Raw genomic sequence first — 18,444 nt, 5'->3', positions numbered from 1 at the left:
TACCTGCCGCCACGTGTTGCCACAGTCAGATGTTATGTACATCTCTTCTTTATACTCAACCAGCTGGGACCCCAGGTTACCTGCCACAAAAGAGGAGAAAACAAGGATTGCATCCACATGAGCAAGAGAGATTGGATCTAGAGAGGTTGATGCCAGTCTGAGTAAGAAGTTTCCAGGTCAGAGCAAGAACTAAACACAGTAGAATAAGCTTACTTAATTTCTGGTAGAACCAGCAAAATCCTTTAAAAACACATATGTACATAATCTCAAAGTCTTTCTTTCCATTGCTAGGCTGTCCATAGGTGGAAGCAATGAGGCTTGATTCTAATACCAAAAGGCAAAAGTCAGACCAATATTGTAGTTTTGTTGCTGCATGCTGAAAATTCAGTAGGAAACAATATGTATTTAAGATGTCAGTATGAAACACACCTATATACTCAGCAGCTTTAATCTTAATAATATTCTGTAAAGTTATTCACATTGAAATCAAACTATTAAAATGAAATATTTTATCTTTAAAATTTGATGAAGTGGTAGCTAGACTAGAATCTGGTGAAATATGCAGCATGAAAAGAGGGGACAGGGCTTTTTGAGAAAGAGTAAATACAAAAGAATTGAAAGCAGAATTCTTTGATTTTCCTATATATTAAGCAGAAAGTTACTGAATATATTGACAAATAGCACTGAGGAGAATTCAGTTCACTGAATTCAAAGTTAACAGAAGTGTTAAACTTGGGGAAGATGATAGCAGATGCAGTCCCAAATACAGAGATCTCCATCTTTGAACATGCAGTACTTCAAATAGCAAATTATTAAACCATCACCAGCTTAATGTTCTAGGGGAGAATCATTCATGGCACAATATTCCTTCTCAATGATATCCTCCTGGGGATTTAGATTTAAATATATGGTTTGAATGTTTTCACAGTAGAAATAAGATGAAAATTATCAGATCCTCTTAAGCAGAAGAGATGATGAAAGAAAACACTTGAGATTAGAACAGCACTATGAAATTTCACTTGTGTGTTATATAAATAGCTAGTTTTTAACCACTAAACCAGAGCTGTTTATTCAGAGTGTGCTTACTGGTGCTGAAAGGTTCCCAAGAGGAATGACAGCACCCACTACCTAAAATACACACTATTTAGACATCAAGGGTGCATTTGCACCCACTCTTTAATAAGATAACTCTACCTCATTTAATCCTAAATCCATCCCAGACAGGACTGGAATACTTATATTGAATCAGGGGATTTATAGGAGGAGTCACTTAATTCCTTTAAATTACATCTAACGGTTCAGAAGATGCCACTTCCCATTCTTGGGCTTTTCCTGGGTTTTCATCTTTCCAAGACACTGCACATTCTCTCATTTATCCTATAATTCAGCAAAGACTTAGTTGCTCATAGAACCATAGAATATGTTGAGTTGGAAAGGACCCATCAAGATCATTGGATCCAACTCCTGGCCCTGCACAGGACACCCCAAGAATCACACCATGTACCTGAGAGCATTGTCCAAATGCTTCTTGAACTCATGCAGGCTTGATGCTGTGACCCTTTCCCTGGGGAGCCTGTTCCAAAGCTCAATCACCTTCTGGGTGAAAAACCTTTTCCTGATATCTAACCTAGACCTCCCAAGAATACAACCAAATGAAATAGTTCCAAAAGGAAAGCTGCACACATTAATTCAGTTATATTTTCTCCCCAAATACAGCTTTAAGATTAATCTGATCACTAGAAGGAGATATGAATGAGAAATCACCTTCTCAGGGCTGAAGGAAGGGAAGGAAGATTTGATAAACTGCATATACAAAATACATTTCTTTTGCTATTCTTACTTTCCTCTGTTATACTTTTCACTGCTATATCACCTGCAAATGGACATAATCTTGTGCTCCTGAAGTTAATCACAGAATGTTTTCTATAGGACAGCTGAAAACAGAAATATTTATTTGCTTGCTAGAATCTAACATACTGCTGTCAGTCTACACTCTTCTTAACACAAATAACTTTAATGAATGCAGTGTTAGTTTTGCCCCTGAATAAATGCTGTTTATTCTACCTCTTTTTACCACTTACTGAATTCTACTTGCATGAGTAGGTCTTTATTTTGAGCATTGCTAGGGATCTGGACTTTAAAGAATTCAGTGGTAAATTGCCTTGCTAATGGAAAATTAGTCTGTAAACTAAACAGCATCTACCTGTGCTTCATTAAAAAGCCTTTTCTATCCAGCTGATTTAGTCATGACATTAGCAACAGCAATGTACTTGCAGCTCTGTTAAAAGACAGACATGACTTCTAGTTTTGATTTTACCTTTACTGTCTTTTCTTGGTAAAAGACAAAAAGGACTTGGTGGGCTCAGTTATAATTCCAGAGACTTTTCATTCTGCCTAAACCACAGCTGATGCCAACAGGAACAGAATCTGGGACACTGCTTTGGGAAAAAGGACTTCAGTGATGTTTGACCTTTGAAAAGAGTCCATCCATGGGCCAAGGGTGGAAGCCCAGAAGTGGTGCATGCAGGACCTGCTGATTGTTGACACAATGTTTAATTGTGTCGTTAATGAAGGCTGTAACTTTCACTACCAGACTTTTGGGGACAACAATTACATGACATAATTTTGCAAACGTCATAAAATGAAGTCTTCAAGCAGAAAAAAAAACCCCACATAAAACACTTTTCTGTAAGGAAGGATAAAACTTCTCAGTGAAGTTGGAGTTTTCTCTGTGGGTACCATAGACCATGGCCTGCTGAAAAAGAGCATCAGTGGATTGAGAAAGAAAAAGCAGGCAAGGCCAAAAGAAGGAAAGCTACAGCACCACGGGAGACAGGCAGGCTCCTGCAAAGTGCAGAGGGAAGCACCCATGCAGCCAAACCTGACATGTGACAGACAGAAGGAAACTTCCACAGGAACACATAATGATGCATAAGTTTTATAAGCCACAGAAAAGACTCTCTGAAAGCTGTTAGCCTGAAAAAGGAGAACTGGAATAAAACCAAGTCCTTCAAAGATCCAAGAGAACGCCCCCCACTTTTATTAGCAAACCTTTCAATTTAACATACGTGAAACAAGAGTTAGGAGTTTTCTCTAGCTAAAAAGTTACATTGTTTTAACTTTATTTTTCAATCTGCTAATAAAAAAAAACTTCAAAGATTTGGAGCATTTTGTTCTTTTTGAGATTTAAAATAAAGTGCATAGTTTTAGGCTCTAGCTACCTTGCAGAGTGTTGTGTTACTGGATAAGCCAGCTAACTTCCCACAGTACGTGTAATGGCACCCCATAAACTCCTTCCCAACAGCTCCAATTCACATCAAATGAAATGCAAAAAAATCCTGACATTAATAACACTGCAAACAAACAACTGCAATGCCACAGCAGCACTCAAAGTAGAACTGAGAAATTCTGAACCTTTCCATGGCATATCTGAGGAGAATTATAAAACATATTTGCAGTAAGTGTGGCACCCAACAACAGGTGAGCACAACTGTTATTGTTGTGACCAAGTGACACAAGAAGGTGAGAAAGAAACAATTGTGCCCAGCCCAAGACTGGAAGACAACAATGTTTAAGTACAATTCCCACCATGTCCTGAAGTGTTTGCCTGTACCAAACCCCCAAATATCAGTGTGCTACTTTGCCTGGTGGGCCACACCAAAATCTGTGCTTCCTTTTCAGCTGTAAATACCTGCAGTAACTCCTCAGGTGTGCCACCACAGCAAAAAAACTTTTCTGTCATGGTAGTGTGTCTGTGTTAGATCTCCAAATCCATCTGGGGGAACAAGTAAATGTAATCTCATACACTGAAGGCAACTCAGGTTCACCCTGAAAAAGTAACTGCAACTGGAATGGGAACTCAGCTGCAGGCTTCTGCTGTTTTGGGCTGTGGTAGAGTTCATTTTCTTCACAGCACCTGGTACAGGGCTGTGTTTTGGACCTGTACTGAGAAGGTGTTGATGACAATACAAAGGTGTTTTCAATACTACAGTGCTTACACAGGGCCAAGGCCTCTTCTGCTCCTCACCTCACTCCAGCAGTGAGGAGGCAGAGGATGCCCAAGGAGCTGGAAATGGGCACAGCTAGGACAAATGAGCCCAGCTGGCCTGGGGATATTCCAGGCCATGTGTCAGCATGTTCAGCAATAAACTGGGGGAGAGGTTGGTGCAGGGGCATTGCTCAGCAACAGGCTGGGCACCAGGTGAGCAACTGTTTTCATTTACATCACTTCTCTTTCCTGGATTTCATTTCTGTCTCACTCATTTTTCTTTTAATTTCAATTTATTATTATTATTTATTTCAGTTATTTAAGCTGCTCCTATCTCAATCCATGAGTTTCCTCACTTTTACCCTCCTAATTCTCTTCCCCCCATCCTCCTGGAGGGGAAGTAAGCAAGGAGCTTTGTGATGCTTAGTTGCTGGCTGGACTTACACCATGCCAAGGTTTTATTAGCCACAGCTATAAATGGTACCATTCTAACATGACTTCTGATCTGAGTGCCCTGAAAACTCCTCTGACACATGACACAGAGTGTTTGCCATCCAGTTTCAGCAAGTTTTGTTTGTAATACAGAAATTTCTCATATTTGTCTTACAATATTTTGTTTTCTTTTTGTAAATAAATGACTCATTAGTGTGTCTTCTCCAATGCCTGGGGGATGATACACACCTCAATTGTCCTTAAACACTCCTTCTAAGGCTTTTGCCACCAACACAGCCAGGACACTCTGCTAGATGGACTCTGCCTGAGTCAGTTTTGCTCTGCTGTTATGTTCTGACACTGCTTCTATTTAGGGAGCAAAAGGAAATATTTTGGCCTGCCTTTTCCAGTTTTTGATTTAGAACAGTAGTTTTTCATTTCCGTTACTTGCACTCTTAGAAGCCTTTTTAAGCTGTGTTTTGGGATACATGAAATCTTCTTTTGCTTTTTCACTTGTCCTGAGTAAAGGCTGATTTTAAGTAACCTCATAAAATCAAGTGTTCCATCCTTGCAGGGTGGCAGTACCAAAACCTAGAATACAGGGGCACTAACTACTGTCCAGCATAGCTTTTCTCCAATCTTTCTGTAGCTCTGCACATGGCAGTTTAGCAGCTGGTAGCACAGGGATGTAAAAGAAATCAATGTTTTTCAGTGATGTGTGGTGGCCAGAAAAGTTCTCTGGAAAGGTGGTATAGCTGTGAAAAACATAGCTCTCAATACAGATCTCAAGAGAGTTGGGCATTTTGGCAGGTTCTTACTGGATCACAAAAAATATGGAAGATTACTTCATTAAAAATTTACCATCAATTTACATGTTTCAAGTGCTAGTTATCACTGTGTTTACCCTTATTTTTATATGTGACTTAGGACATGTTTACAGTAAGAAGAAATAATCTCCATGTGCAATGCTTAGATAATCCTTCTAATATGGAAAATCTTTTCCAATCATTTAAATTTGGACACCTAGTCCAAAAAGAGAGATGTGCCTTGCCTGGATTCCTGGTAATTAATACTTGGGCCATGCACAGTAAGTTAAAATTTCATGGTTTGCAATCTCATAGTCACAGTATAGAACAAACATACAACCAAATTGTATTTAAATCTCCCAGACACACAGTTTTGCCTGGCAAGCTGAAGATGTGTTCAGATGAGGGATTGGGGGGGAATCAGAATTGAGGAATGTAACAAAAATTTAAAGGAATTTCAGGATGTTCACTCCAAAATGTACTGGAAAATGCTCAATCATCTCCCTGTTCCCTTATCCTTTTTGATAGAGGCATCCTAGTGTGCTACTTCTGTGAAAAATGATAGAAATTCACCACAATGTACGCAATTATATTTGGCCCTGATATGACAAAAAGTAAACAGAACTTCTCCAGCACTTCCTCAGTTTGTGTGAATGTGCAGAATTTACTGCTGGCTTGATTTGCCATCTGGATTGGAAGGTAAGCAGGCAATTATTGTAAACTAGCACCTGAAAAAGCTACACTTCTCTAAACATTTTTCATAGAAAAGTCCTTAGCAAGTTTATAGTAAAAATTTACACATCAATTGACACACATTTCATAGCTGATGCTGAGAGAAATAGAAGTCATTGCCAAGATTAAAATGCACAAAAATCAAATGTAAATGCAAAATCCTATTGCATTTCTTAAAGAGAGCAAAGCAGTTATTTAAAATACCACTTTCGTATGGAGCTACAAAATTTAATATTCTGTCTGAAATATTTTTATATAGACATAGGTTAAAAATATGAGTTCCTGAGAACTATTTATGCAAGTTTAACAGAGTGGGGTTTTTATTTGCAAACATGAGTTTAAAAGGACGCAATTTTACCATTTTATTAAAGATGGTAAATTTTCCCAATTTTTTTAGGTGTTAAATGCAGTTCACCAGTTAATTATTCCTTTTTTAAAATTAAAACAATTCTCAGTAGTCTCTGATCTCTGTTTTTCCAGCATTTTCCATATCAACACAGTACTAAAGTCATAGAATAGCTTTTCCATTACCAAAAGCAGCTGTGTTGTATAAGCTTCCCAGGCAGAAGCCAAAATCCACTTTTTAAAGGGATTTTTTTTCCTTTTTGATCAATAGGGTTCTTATGCTTAGGAACCATTTTTCCAGTTCTTGTCAACTTGTTTGCATCACTTGTTTGTTTCTACCCCATGGTTACACTGCTAGGAAAAAAAAAATCTTTATTGTTCTTTAGTTTTTCAGCTAATGGGGGTTTTCTTGTAAATATTCTCTATTTCCATCAACTGCCAAAGAGACCTTCTTAGCACCTGCTCACTGGTCCTGAAAATGGATTATCAGAATTGTACACAGTCGTATAATAATGTCACTGTACAGTATTTTGCCAGAGTATTAATAACTCCCTCTCTGTGCTGGCAATTATTTACCTATTTCACACCAAGAATAATTTTGCTTTTTACAGCACAAGGCACTGATGATTCCTAGACATGCTGTGATAACTGACATTCACGGATCTTATCATCTTCAGTCATTTCCAAAAGAAGTGATCTCCCTAAATCTAACAGTAAAATTCCAATAGTGTGTGATGTGGCCCAAATAATCTGATTCCTGGATCTACTAAGAACCTAATACTTATGTTTACTGAAGATTCTGAACCAACATGTAGGATTATCAGTTTCAAGGATCAGGCAAAAGGAAATTCAAGCTCACTCTATGTAAAGCATTTCTGATAAAAAGGTGTAAGTTTATTACAAGGGTATCAGGTTTGCCAGATAAGACCGGACACATGCACTGAGTCCAGATGACCTGGGCATCCAAATAATGCAAATGCAAGTCAAAATCAGAGTTGATTCAGGTCATCTTTTGGCAAGGGGATTCAGTTGCTCTGTAGTATTTTTAAGGCTCCAAAACAGATCCCTTTGCTTTCTTTTCAGCCACAGAAATTTTTCTTCTACCAAAAAATGGACACACTGCACTCTCTTGCACTCAAATTTTTCCTACTTTCAAATCACCCCTCCCAGGGTGCTAACAGCAACTGAGCAAGGGTGCCTTCTATATTCCCATTATTTTACTGGTTGTTTCACAGGCAAGTCAAATTTGACATACTAGTTCAGTTCTTCATGATATCAGGATGCTATCAAAACCACTCCCTCCTGATCATGTTGAGGAAAGCTGCTGACAAGTTCTCTACCCATCAGAGTAAGACAATGTCACAGTGATACATGTCACCCCATTCTAGAAAGGAATTAAGGGCAAAATACTCTTCTACAACCTGTCCTCCCTACTGTGGTCTCAGAGAACAGTGCCCTTAAAAAAATCTATAAACCCCAAACAAAAGAACACAACCCAACTTCTCAACAAATATCTGTTCAACACATCGCATTACAGTGCAAAGAGAAAGAAAAATGAAATGGGAATAATGGACTAATTAAATCTCACTGATTAATTTGCTACTGTAAGGCATTTAAGCATGATATGATGAGGCTAAAATTAAGTACCCACATTTTGAGTGCTTTTGTGAAAAAAGAAGACATTTGAAATGGAAGATATTTTTTTAAACATTTGAATTAATAAAGTTTGACCTGAACACATATTAGGAATCTATCTACAAGGGCATTCCACAAATTCTTAGTCTCATTTGTACCAATAAAAACATAGCAGCATTTTACCAGGTAGATCTGTCTCCAGTAAAATACTTTTGAACTCACTTTACATTACAGAAAAACTTGAAGTCTTCCGTTATATTAAAAAACTACCAGTGCTGGCAGCTGTCATTCTCTTTAAGCACCAAACATTCTCACCTTGACATTCTCAGGAAACTTTCAACTTAGTAAGCTGTTTGTCAGAGACTAGTGTAAGATAAAGTAGAAGCCATTATTCATTAAAAGCAGACGCACTTTCATGAAAAGAGAAGCCTACATGTGTGCATTTCACCTAAACATTATCCATAACATAAGAATAAAATAATAGGATTTTAAAAAGCTCTTAGTATCATTACATTTAGACAATTTTGAAACAAAGAAACAGAAGATTAAATAAAATGAATAGATGGATTATAAAGATACAAAGCAAAACTGAGTTATGTGAATATTTTTCTTGATGAGTGCTCAACACTGCAATGGAATTTCCTTTATTAAATTCCACTTCATAGTGACATAACTCCATATGTAAGTTATAATGGAGAAGCCACAACCAGCATTGTTCCCAACACAGCCTCTTTCAATTCCTCTCTCTTTAGGCAGAAAGGAGTTAATAAAAATTACAAGACAAATTATCTGTATCCAGGCTTTATGAACAAAGGATTGACCACTGTTTCCATCAGTTTTTCTGGGTTATTCATGATGCTGGAGGGCCTGCACATCACTTCCAGAGAAAAAGAATGCAGGACATGTCCTTCAGCCACCACCACATCTCCACTTCACATTAATGGTGAAGGAGGTACTGCACAGCAGAGCAGAGCATGATGTACCCAGGTGATGATACAGATCTGTCTGAGAAGACACAACTCTGAGCTTTCCATTAACTCAAACATTTAATTGCTTGATCAAAAATTCTATAAAGGACTATTCTGCAGGAAAGCCTTATTTTGGCAATCTTTGCAGCATGGTATTCTTACAAATCCAAAGACTAGATCTACAAAGAACCCCTGCCACATTTCAGGTCTCAAAAGCGATGCCACGCACTCACCTGCCCCCATGATGAGCCCTGGTGCAGTGTCCTTGGTGTGCACGGTGCCTGACACATAGGGGTTGTCTGCCCACCGCAGGTGCAGGTGGAGGTAACAATCAGGCTTGTGGGGGAAGAAGCAGAGAACAGGTTTTAAAAATCACTGCTACCAGTTATGCTCCTAGAATAAATGAAAGCCCAGACAGGGAGCAGCTTCAGCGATGTATGTCTTCATAAAGAAAAAGAATGGCTGCTTCCCATGGAGCCAAGTTCCAGTCAGAAGTATCTGTCTACACTTTATATCAAGAGTCTCTGGTGATGTCTGCACAGTGTATCACTGTCTCAACAAAAAGATTTCCAAACTCAAGGAAGTCAGCATTATTATATAGACCCCCATTCTGACAGAATTGCTAAAAAATGTTAATAGCAGCAAGCATTGCATTTTTGCTGGTCCCAGGTAAATGGTAAAATTATTATTAGAAACAACTGTTTGGGCTGAAATGCCTTTTTTAGTAAAAAAGTGGTATGAAAAATAGCATAGTGGCTTTAGGACACATCATGTCTCCTTGCTAAGCAACTTACTGCTTCTTGCCCTTTGTGCAGGGCACTCAAAGGTCATATAGTTCACAGCAATGTGACCAGGAGCTTTACCAGGAGCCAGCTGCCAGCTTTGCCTGGGAGCTGCTGCCACTGCCATTGTCCCACTCATCTCAGATTGATCTGCACCACACCCTGCAGGCTGGAACCCTGCAGCACAGCCTTGAACTCTCCAAAAGGGAACCAGCAGCTCCAGCCCTCCACTTCTGCCATAGGGAGAGGGAGTAAAGCTCTGGCAGTGGCAGGACTGCAAACATTTATTTTGCTCACCAATGCAGAGCTTTGAGTCCCCAGGAGCAGAGAGTCAGTGGGAAAAATATAAGACTTTCAGTGCAGCCTTGCAAATAATAAAATACTATGGGCACGTGGGACATCTAAACAAACAGAAATAATAAAACAAAAAGAAAGGATTATTTTATGCAAGTTACCATGGTATTCATTTTCAAGCAGCTGTCAGGAGTTCCCTTTAACAGGGAACCTTGGTTTATTATAAAACAAAAATAGGAAGAAATGGAGAGAGAAAAATTATTGGTAATCTCTGTTTGACTCATGATGTGCCCCATATATCCAGACACAAATGACTCCATGATTATTCTGAGCTGGGTTGTGTGGTTGACACACAAGAAATGTGCCCTCTTTGTGTCAAAGTGATCTCAAATATGAAATGCAGTACACAGAAAGCCCTGACTACTCATTCTACATGATGAGACTAAGAGCCTATGGAACCCCAGCTCATGCAATGCAAGGCCACTTGCCTGCTAGTTTGGCTGCTAAACTCAGCACAAAGATCTTGGGCTGTTGGAACTTCTGCACATCCTAGCATGCAGGTAAGTCTTGCACACTTTAGAGGGAGGATACTCCAAAAAGAGCCACTTACAGGTTTGCAGTTGGTGGGCTTGCCGTTCATATCGACGTCTGGAGGGTTTAGAAAATCCCAGTCACGGCCTTTGTTGTAGGTTATCAGCGTTGTAACTTTCCCATCAATTTTCTGGTTGGCCAAAAAGACTCCTTTTACACCTCTGACCTGAAGCACAGAGAAGAAAAGTTAATATCCAGCACATACACATTTTTTTCAACAAGGATTATCCCTGATTAGCTGCTCTTTTGTGGCTCTGAACTGTGTATCTCAGGTAGTTTCTCCTGGGAACTGAAAGGAAAGTGGATGATACCTTAAAGAAAAATATGAGGATGGCAAAAATATAAGAGGAAAGGGAGAAAGGCAGAATGCAAGGACAATAACAAATTGATTTTTATTTCTAAATGTATTTTAAAAGCATCTGCAGTTCTCTCCATGTCAGAAGGCTAATTAAAATACATGTTCAATATAGCAAAACCCAATAGTTTTTATAGCAAAATATAAAAATTATGATAGCATGGGCTCACCAATAAAATTTCCCCTCTGCATTTTCTTTAAATATGGGCATCTTTAAAATGCTATTCTACAAATGATGTAAGCAATTTTTAACAACCATCTAACTTTTAACCTGAATTTCTGTGCCTATATCACACAAATAGGTTACAATAACAGAACACAGTGTTATATCCTTTAAAATAACACTGATTTGGGAGCACTCTAGTCCTTTGCAGGAAATAAATACAGGCAGATCATCTGAGGAAGACACATAGAGGACTGAATCACCCTCTCAAGCATCTGAAATGCTTCCACACTCCACCCTTCACCAGTTTAACCTCTGGAGAAAAAATAATAACAAAACCTGACCCTCTTCTCTTGGGCTGTTATTTTATTTCAAAACAACCTGCATTAGAAAATTACTACAACTCAAAGTGTCAGAGTGAATGGGTATAATTTTAGAAGCAACCTGACAGTAATTATAACTTAATATGTTTGGTTCTAACCCTAACATTTAAATTATTAACATATTAATGTATATTCCACCCATGGGCATGAGATAAGGTCTTCTAATAAAAGTGAAGGTTTCCTCAAGAGTGCTCTTGGTTCCCTTGCCATTATTTATGAGACTTCCTGAATTTTTGAAAAATTCTGGACAACATATATAAACTGATATGCATTTCAAGCACAGTTCTTCTTGCTCATCTCCTTGGGTGCTGGCTTAACAAAAATGAACCATTCATTACAAATAAATGTTCAAGACAACCAGCTCTTTGAACGATCAGGAATATTTACCTCCTGATAACATGATGCACTTCTGAACTTTTATTTTTCATTTTAAATATTTACTATTCCTTTATTTTTCCAACTGCCAGTTCTTAACTTCATTTAATGTTTGTTTAGCAGAAGTCTGCATTGAAGCTGAAAAGAAGGCATCCCTACCAGCAGGCTTCAGATTTGATACACACTGTTTATAAATACAGGAAGAAACTGATCCAAACCTACAGAGAAAAAGAATGTTCTGCTGGTTACGGTAACAGCCTACAACTTGGAAATATATATAAGTTTATATATGAAAAAAAATTTGTATAAATATTTAAATACTCTACTCTCTCACAAGCTCCTTCTTTCTTAAATTTTATGCATATGTGATTGGGTTAATTATCCAGGATGCTGAAAGTTCAGAGCCACCTCCAAGTCAAACATACCATAAAAGTCAACTATTTGCAGTGCAGGTGAGAAAAGGAAAGGAAGAAAAGAAATTATGAACCTGTTTTCTTTACTTTCAAAGCATTTTAGTCTTGCTGGGGATTTTTTTCATAGTCTACCTTCAAGAAACAGTTCAGCCATGAAAAGCCTGGCAGTTCAAATATTTACATGGGAAGGCAGACTTGGGGTAAAATTTCAGTGCATGTCTCCCTCCCAGTGAACACAATATTAAATATTTAAATAATAATTAGATCAGAGACTGCAACTGAGGTTTCCCTCTTCTTTTTTAGTTGGCAAAACCAGTGCTGCATCATGATTATTTTTGTTTCTCCTCTCTTCCCCTTCCCCACCCACTCATTTAATGAAAGTTTAATAATTCCATATAATCATCAAATAGGAGTCAGGGTAAAATTTTTCTCCATTGCCACTCCCATCTCTAATCTACCGAAGCTCTAGGGTAACTTCTCCTCTCTAGAATATGGGACAGAAGTGTTTGAATCTATCAAACATTGAAAGGTTATGAAAGCATTTCTTCCAGTGTCTCAGTTAACTTCCCTCACTGCTGCTTTAAAAGATAAAAGCCAACCAGCCCTTCGCAGCAGCTGCACTTTGAATGAAAGGCATAAACCCTGCTTGAAATAATAAATAGGTTTCAGGCATCTATCTTCAGAGCAAGTTCAGAAATATCATGTTCGGAGTGGTGCATTAGCCTAAAGCCCAATAACTAACACAAAATTATGGTGTGTAAAAAATGGCATCTTTAAAACAACCCACCCCTGCTGTAGCATTTTCCATTCCATTTGTCCTGTGGCCTATACAAATACACACCTGACTGGAAATACTGGAAATGAAGTGTGTCTAATCAAGCTCCTGGATTAGACTGTGATGCCAAGGCACCCAAATTCTTCTGTACATTCTACTCCTTGACTTAGTTCCCTAACCTAAAATTGCAAGATAAGTATCTTTCTATCAAGAAAGGAAAGATTCACATTAATAGTAAGTTGCTATGGGAAAGAAGACACTTCAACATTGTGCAGTGCTCAGTTACTCTGATGAACAGTCCAGGAGCCACTCAAGGCAGCTGAACATGAGGAAATTCAAAGCACCTTTCTGCTGATTGTTTTGAACTTCGAGCTCAGTTCTCAGAGTACCTATTTTATTAAACAGTTCAGGGGATAGCTGTTCCCCAGTACTCTTAGAAAAGCATTTTGTACCTTTTAAAATTATTTTCTGAGACTTTCTACTGTGACTTATTAATTGCTCCTGGTTACATTTCTGATATTCCATCCCAACAATATTCTGTTTAGTTGGTAGCAAGAAGCACAGTTCAGATGGTCCCACAGTGTTTATTAGCAGCAGTCACTGAAATGTAGAAATTACTGCTACATTATATATGTTTGTGACTAAAATTTAAATATATGCACATTTTTGTTTGGGGAAAAAAAGGCATGAAGAAAGTGTACTGCAACTCTTGTAGCTCTTATCTACGTGAGGAGTCACAGCAGGAACCAACGCAGAGGTATTGCACTAGTCTGCCCATTCTGCAAGTATGCCTATGTCAAATTTGTGACTCCTTCACACTGGCAGCACTTGACATAATTTCAAGGACATGCTCCTTGTATACAGTCACATTATTCAAGGCCGTGCTCCTTTTGGACAGTCATTCAGTATTTTTTTCTCCTCCCCTCCTTGAACAAGTATTTGTAAATTGTTCCCTTTTACATGTGCAACATGAGAAGAAATATGGTGCAAAAAAAAAAGATAAAGCATAGAAAAGAAAATTAATACAGACAGGCAGATACCTATTAAAAATTTTATGACAGATGTAAAAGTAAAAGATTAAGTGCAGTCAGAAGATAACAAAGATGAACAGTACAAATTTTAAGGAGAATTACACACTGGCAGAAAGAGAAACCTTCCCCAACTGAGGATTGCCTCTGTGCTACACTGAAGGTTCCCCTTCCCAAGATGGGATACTTGGATTAAAATGCCCGAAAAAGAAAACTTAGATTAGATTTTTTAAAAAAATCCCATCCTCAAAGGCTGCAATATGTGTTTTATTTATTAGCAATTTTATACTGAGTAAACAACCCACACATCATGAGCACTTCATCCCATTCTAGTAAACAAGATGAGCACTAATTATTAATCATGCAAGCTATCTAGAAGCCATCAGTGCTCTCCTATAAAGCAACTCAATTTCAAAAATAGCTTAAAAAAGTTGAATTGTATGTCTCCACGTGTATTGTCCCTATCATGTGTACATTTCCTTTTTAATGTAACCCTATAAATTGATCCAGCACACAATAAACTACAATTGCATTATCCAATATGCCCTCGGTAACATTGGGAAATTATTAAACAACCAGTGTAACTGAATTAAGTTAATAATTCTTGTAGACCAAAGGATAGCCAGGGGTAGCATCTTGTACAACTTATCTGAAATTACATGCTACAGGTGATGCAAGGAGTAGAGATTGCACCTGACTGCCTTTTAGCTTTGCTTGGTCACAGAGGTGCCCAAGAATAAAACGCTGCAAATTAATGCTATCAATAAATTACTCTGTGAGAACGTGGCTTCAACAATGTAGCTTCACTCATTAGGAAGGCTCATTTCTAAAAAGGCAGAGTCTAGAAAATAATCACTGGTAATGAGAGGCCTTTTTGTTTTACCACAGCCATTTAGAAAGAAAAAGCTAAAGAAAGATGGAGGAGATAAGGAGGAAGAAAACACTATCATTTTCCCCCAGCAAGAAGAGTCTAATTACAGCCATTTAACAGTTTGTCAGTGTGTGCCTTGTATCCAGAATTACTACAAACCTTTGCCAAAGAAGTCTGGTGCGCCTTTAAAGTTTTTGTGGTTTTTTTTTTTAAATTAACACCAGGCAAATTACGTGTAATGGAACAAACTGAGTCAGACCAAAGCCAGTTTAATGTTCTGATGATGGCCAGAAAGAACAGAACCAGAGCAAATGTACACCTTATTACATTGAAATTCGTTACACTGAAATTCCATTCCCCAAACAGGAGTGGAATTGATAACAGCCTCTGATACTCTTCCAAAACACTATAGACTTTTATTTTGCCAAGTGCGCTGATGTTAAAATACAAGATAGATTTGTTTACAGCCCAGTTGGTCTCATAGAAAATGCTGTTGGCACAAGACATGTACTGAAAACAAGTGAATTTGTTGTCCAATATCTAATTTTGTTGGCTCTTAGCCTTTCAGAGCTGACACAACCAAGCACAAGGCTTGCAGGATTACTACTTAAAACCCTACTGGCTAAAAGGTGTCCTGCTCTTAAGTCAGGAAAAGCACCACTGAGTCACCTAGAAAAAAAAAGCTGTACATAGACAGCTGCATACCTTCTTCATTAATAAATTGTGCTGCCAGATTCACTTTTCAATATCTTAAAAAAACCCTTAGTTTTGGATTTGCATATCCATAGAACCCCAACCCAAGAATCTAATTAGAGTATGCAACACATTAGTAGGGCAAGAGGGAAACATGTAAGTAGTAACAATGTGCTACAAATAAGACAGAAATAATAGACTTTCTATTTAAATATAACTGTGAATATACATTACTTAAAATTATTTCTACTCAAAATAAAAAGGAAGTCCTCCCCACAGACTACACATAATGGGAAATATAAAGACCTACCTCCAGAATATCTATCAGGACATTCTCTTCTGGCTGCTTCGTGCTCCGGACATTCTCCAGCAAGATGGAGTAGTAAACACCTTGTGGGTCAGACTGGTACAGGTTGTATGTGTCTGTCTGGTACCACTCCTGTACAGCCACAAACACCTGGTTTTCATCTGTACTGATTATCTGTAAATCCTGTAGGAAAATAAGATACATAATGACTAATTTTTTTACATAATTCCTATTTTACAAACAGTGAGTTGGTCAGGAGAGTTTAATACTGGGGGGAGGCGAAACATCTGAATGTTTAAAAGAATAACCTCCCAAAATAATACTAATCAGCATGCCTATCCCAGTGCTCCAAAGTGGTTCCTCACTGCCTTTTCAGTGCAAACCACCTTAGTGAAGAAAAAAATAATGACGGTGCAATATCTGTATTCTGCTTTGACTTTGGCAGGAAATGATTTCTTGAAAGGAAAAATAGGGAAAGGAAAAAAAAACAAGTGGCTGACTTTCTAAAATCTGGATAAGAGTCAATGAAATAACGAAACAACATTAACAAAGTTAATCTAGAAAAATAATCTTCAAGTAATAGAGAAATGGAAATTAGGTAAAAAAATAGCATAGCATAAAGAGGATCAGATACATTGTCCAGCAGTTCACATAGGATATAGTACTTATCATGCACACAGTTCATGTGCATTATAGTAGATTACAACAATTTGTCTATCTGTGTCTACACAACCACTTAAATATTCCACAGTAATAACAGTAGAGTCAACATTCTGCTTTCATTTCCCAAGAATTTCAGGCATGGATATTGCTACAGCTTGCTTTCAGTTTTCCCAGCTTCTTCATTCCAAATGTCTCAGACAAAAAAACCATGCACAGCTGGGGAAAATAATTTCACACTAATATTAAACAGAAGAAATAAATCAGGAAGTAGCAACACTGAACTAAGCTTAGGAAAGAGAATAAAGGGACATGAGTTGGCAACATGGTTTGGGAGCACAAAGGCAGATGTTGGGGCTTTGTAAGAAATGACATCAAGTCACAGAGACTGGAAGCTTGTAAACTCTTCATGACCTTGGACCTTAACTGGGATACTGCATTCAGTTCTGGTCACCTTATTACTGGAAAAATACTAAGGCAATAGAGTGAATATTAAATAAAGTTACCAGAATGTCAAGACAATATGAATTTAGGATGAATTCGCTAAAAAACAAAAAGAAATCAAGAAAACAACTTTGTAGAACTCAGGGAGACAAACCAAGTTCATAAAAATCCAGTTAGGACTGAAGAAAGAATGAGTAACAGAGGAACACTGAGTACTCAGCAAAGCACGGCAGTCACACTGTAGGCAATATGCACAGTGACTGAGACACTCAGATTAAAAAACTACTTGTACAGATAAATAATGCAAAAAAATTAAAATAATGCAAAGGAAAGATTTTTAATATGAACAGAGGAGGGTTATTAAATACTAATAGTTTCGTTAAAGTATTTTTGCATATGTGACACATCTCAACACAAAGGAATCTATGTGAAGTTTCCTATCAATGACAGCTCAATGCTGTTTCCAAAGACTCTCATTTGAACTTTGTAGTAAAGTAGATTTTGTCTAAGCATCCCAGGAATGGTTCTTTTTTTTCTTTTATTTTTTTTGGTACTGACAAATTACTCCAAAGCAGAGAGTCTGCCAGAAATGCCAGAAAAACACATCAACTGATCACAACAGATTCTATTAAAAGTCTATACATCTTTAATGTATAGAATATTTAATTTCCTGCCTTAAACCAGGGCAACATGAGGATTGGTAGCTCACATTATACTACATGGAAGTTCCCATGACTATCTAATAAGAAGGATGAAAGCAAAGCAGAGTCAAAAAAAATAAAGAAACAATTTTTTTAATGTGAAAACCTCTAGAAATCGCTTTATCATCCACAAAGCCAGGAGCTTTCTGCAAAATTAATGACTACATTATTACAATAAAACATTTATACAGTGCCACAGAAATGCAAACCTCCAGGGAATGTAGGCAAGACCTTCCCTGCCCCAATGCTGTCCCCCTCCATGCTTTCCCTGGTGAGGTGGCAGTGGTTGCTTGGGTGGCCCTTGGTGGCAGAGGCAGGAGCTGAGGACAGGCTCAGCTCTGGGTCTCCCATCCCAGGGTGGGGTAGGAGCAGCTGAGCCATCAGAAGCAACATGCAAAGAGCCAAAATGTGCAGTGCACAAGGACAGGGAGATTGACTCTGAGCAGACTGTGGGGTTGGAGAGGTTGGATGCAAAAGTTTACTCAGCAAATCAGAGTTCACCTTCCTCTTGGCAGTGGCTGCTACTAATAAAGATGTTTGTCCTCTCAGGCTGCTGGTTGGCAACTTTGCTGAGGCAAGAGTTTAACAGACCCTGGTCTTAGCAAGTGAAATTACCCTTGCACTGCCTTGAACTTTGTTCCTTCCTTTCAGAATTTATGCTTTCAGATTTCCAGTTCAGCCTTACAGCTATTTTCCTTTCACA

At 38.1% G+C, this 18,444-nt stretch overlaps 1 protein-coding gene across 2 annotated transcripts in view; it reads right to left on the bottom strand.

The window, feature by feature from the left end:
* Positions 1–18,444, bottom strand: part of SORCS2 (sortilin related VPS10 domain containing receptor 2) — a 533,743-nt gene that overhangs the window by 66,330 nt on the left and 448,969 nt on the right. For both annotated transcript variants that reach the window (XM_059845225.1, XM_059845226.1), the window contains exons 9-12: positions 15,940–16,119; positions 10,593–10,739; positions 9,140–9,242; positions 4–80 (exon numbers count right to left, since the gene is read on the bottom strand). In XM_059845225.1, coding sequence (XP_059701208.1) covers positions 4–80; positions 9,140–9,242; positions 10,593–10,739; positions 15,940–16,119 — 507 coding nt within the window. The remainder of the gene's footprint in view (positions 1–3; positions 81–9,139; positions 9,243–10,592; positions 10,740–15,939; positions 16,120–18,444) is intronic.

The sequence above is a fragment of the Haemorhous mexicanus genome, chromosome 4, assembly GCF_027477595.1.
Source record: "Haemorhous mexicanus isolate bHaeMex1 chromosome 4, bHaeMex1.pri, whole genome shotgun sequence".
In the NCBI taxonomy this organism is placed as follows: Eukaryota; Metazoa; Chordata; class Aves; order Passeriformes; family Fringillidae; genus Haemorhous; species Haemorhous mexicanus.
This window is presented reverse-complemented; position numbering and strand designations above follow the sequence as displayed.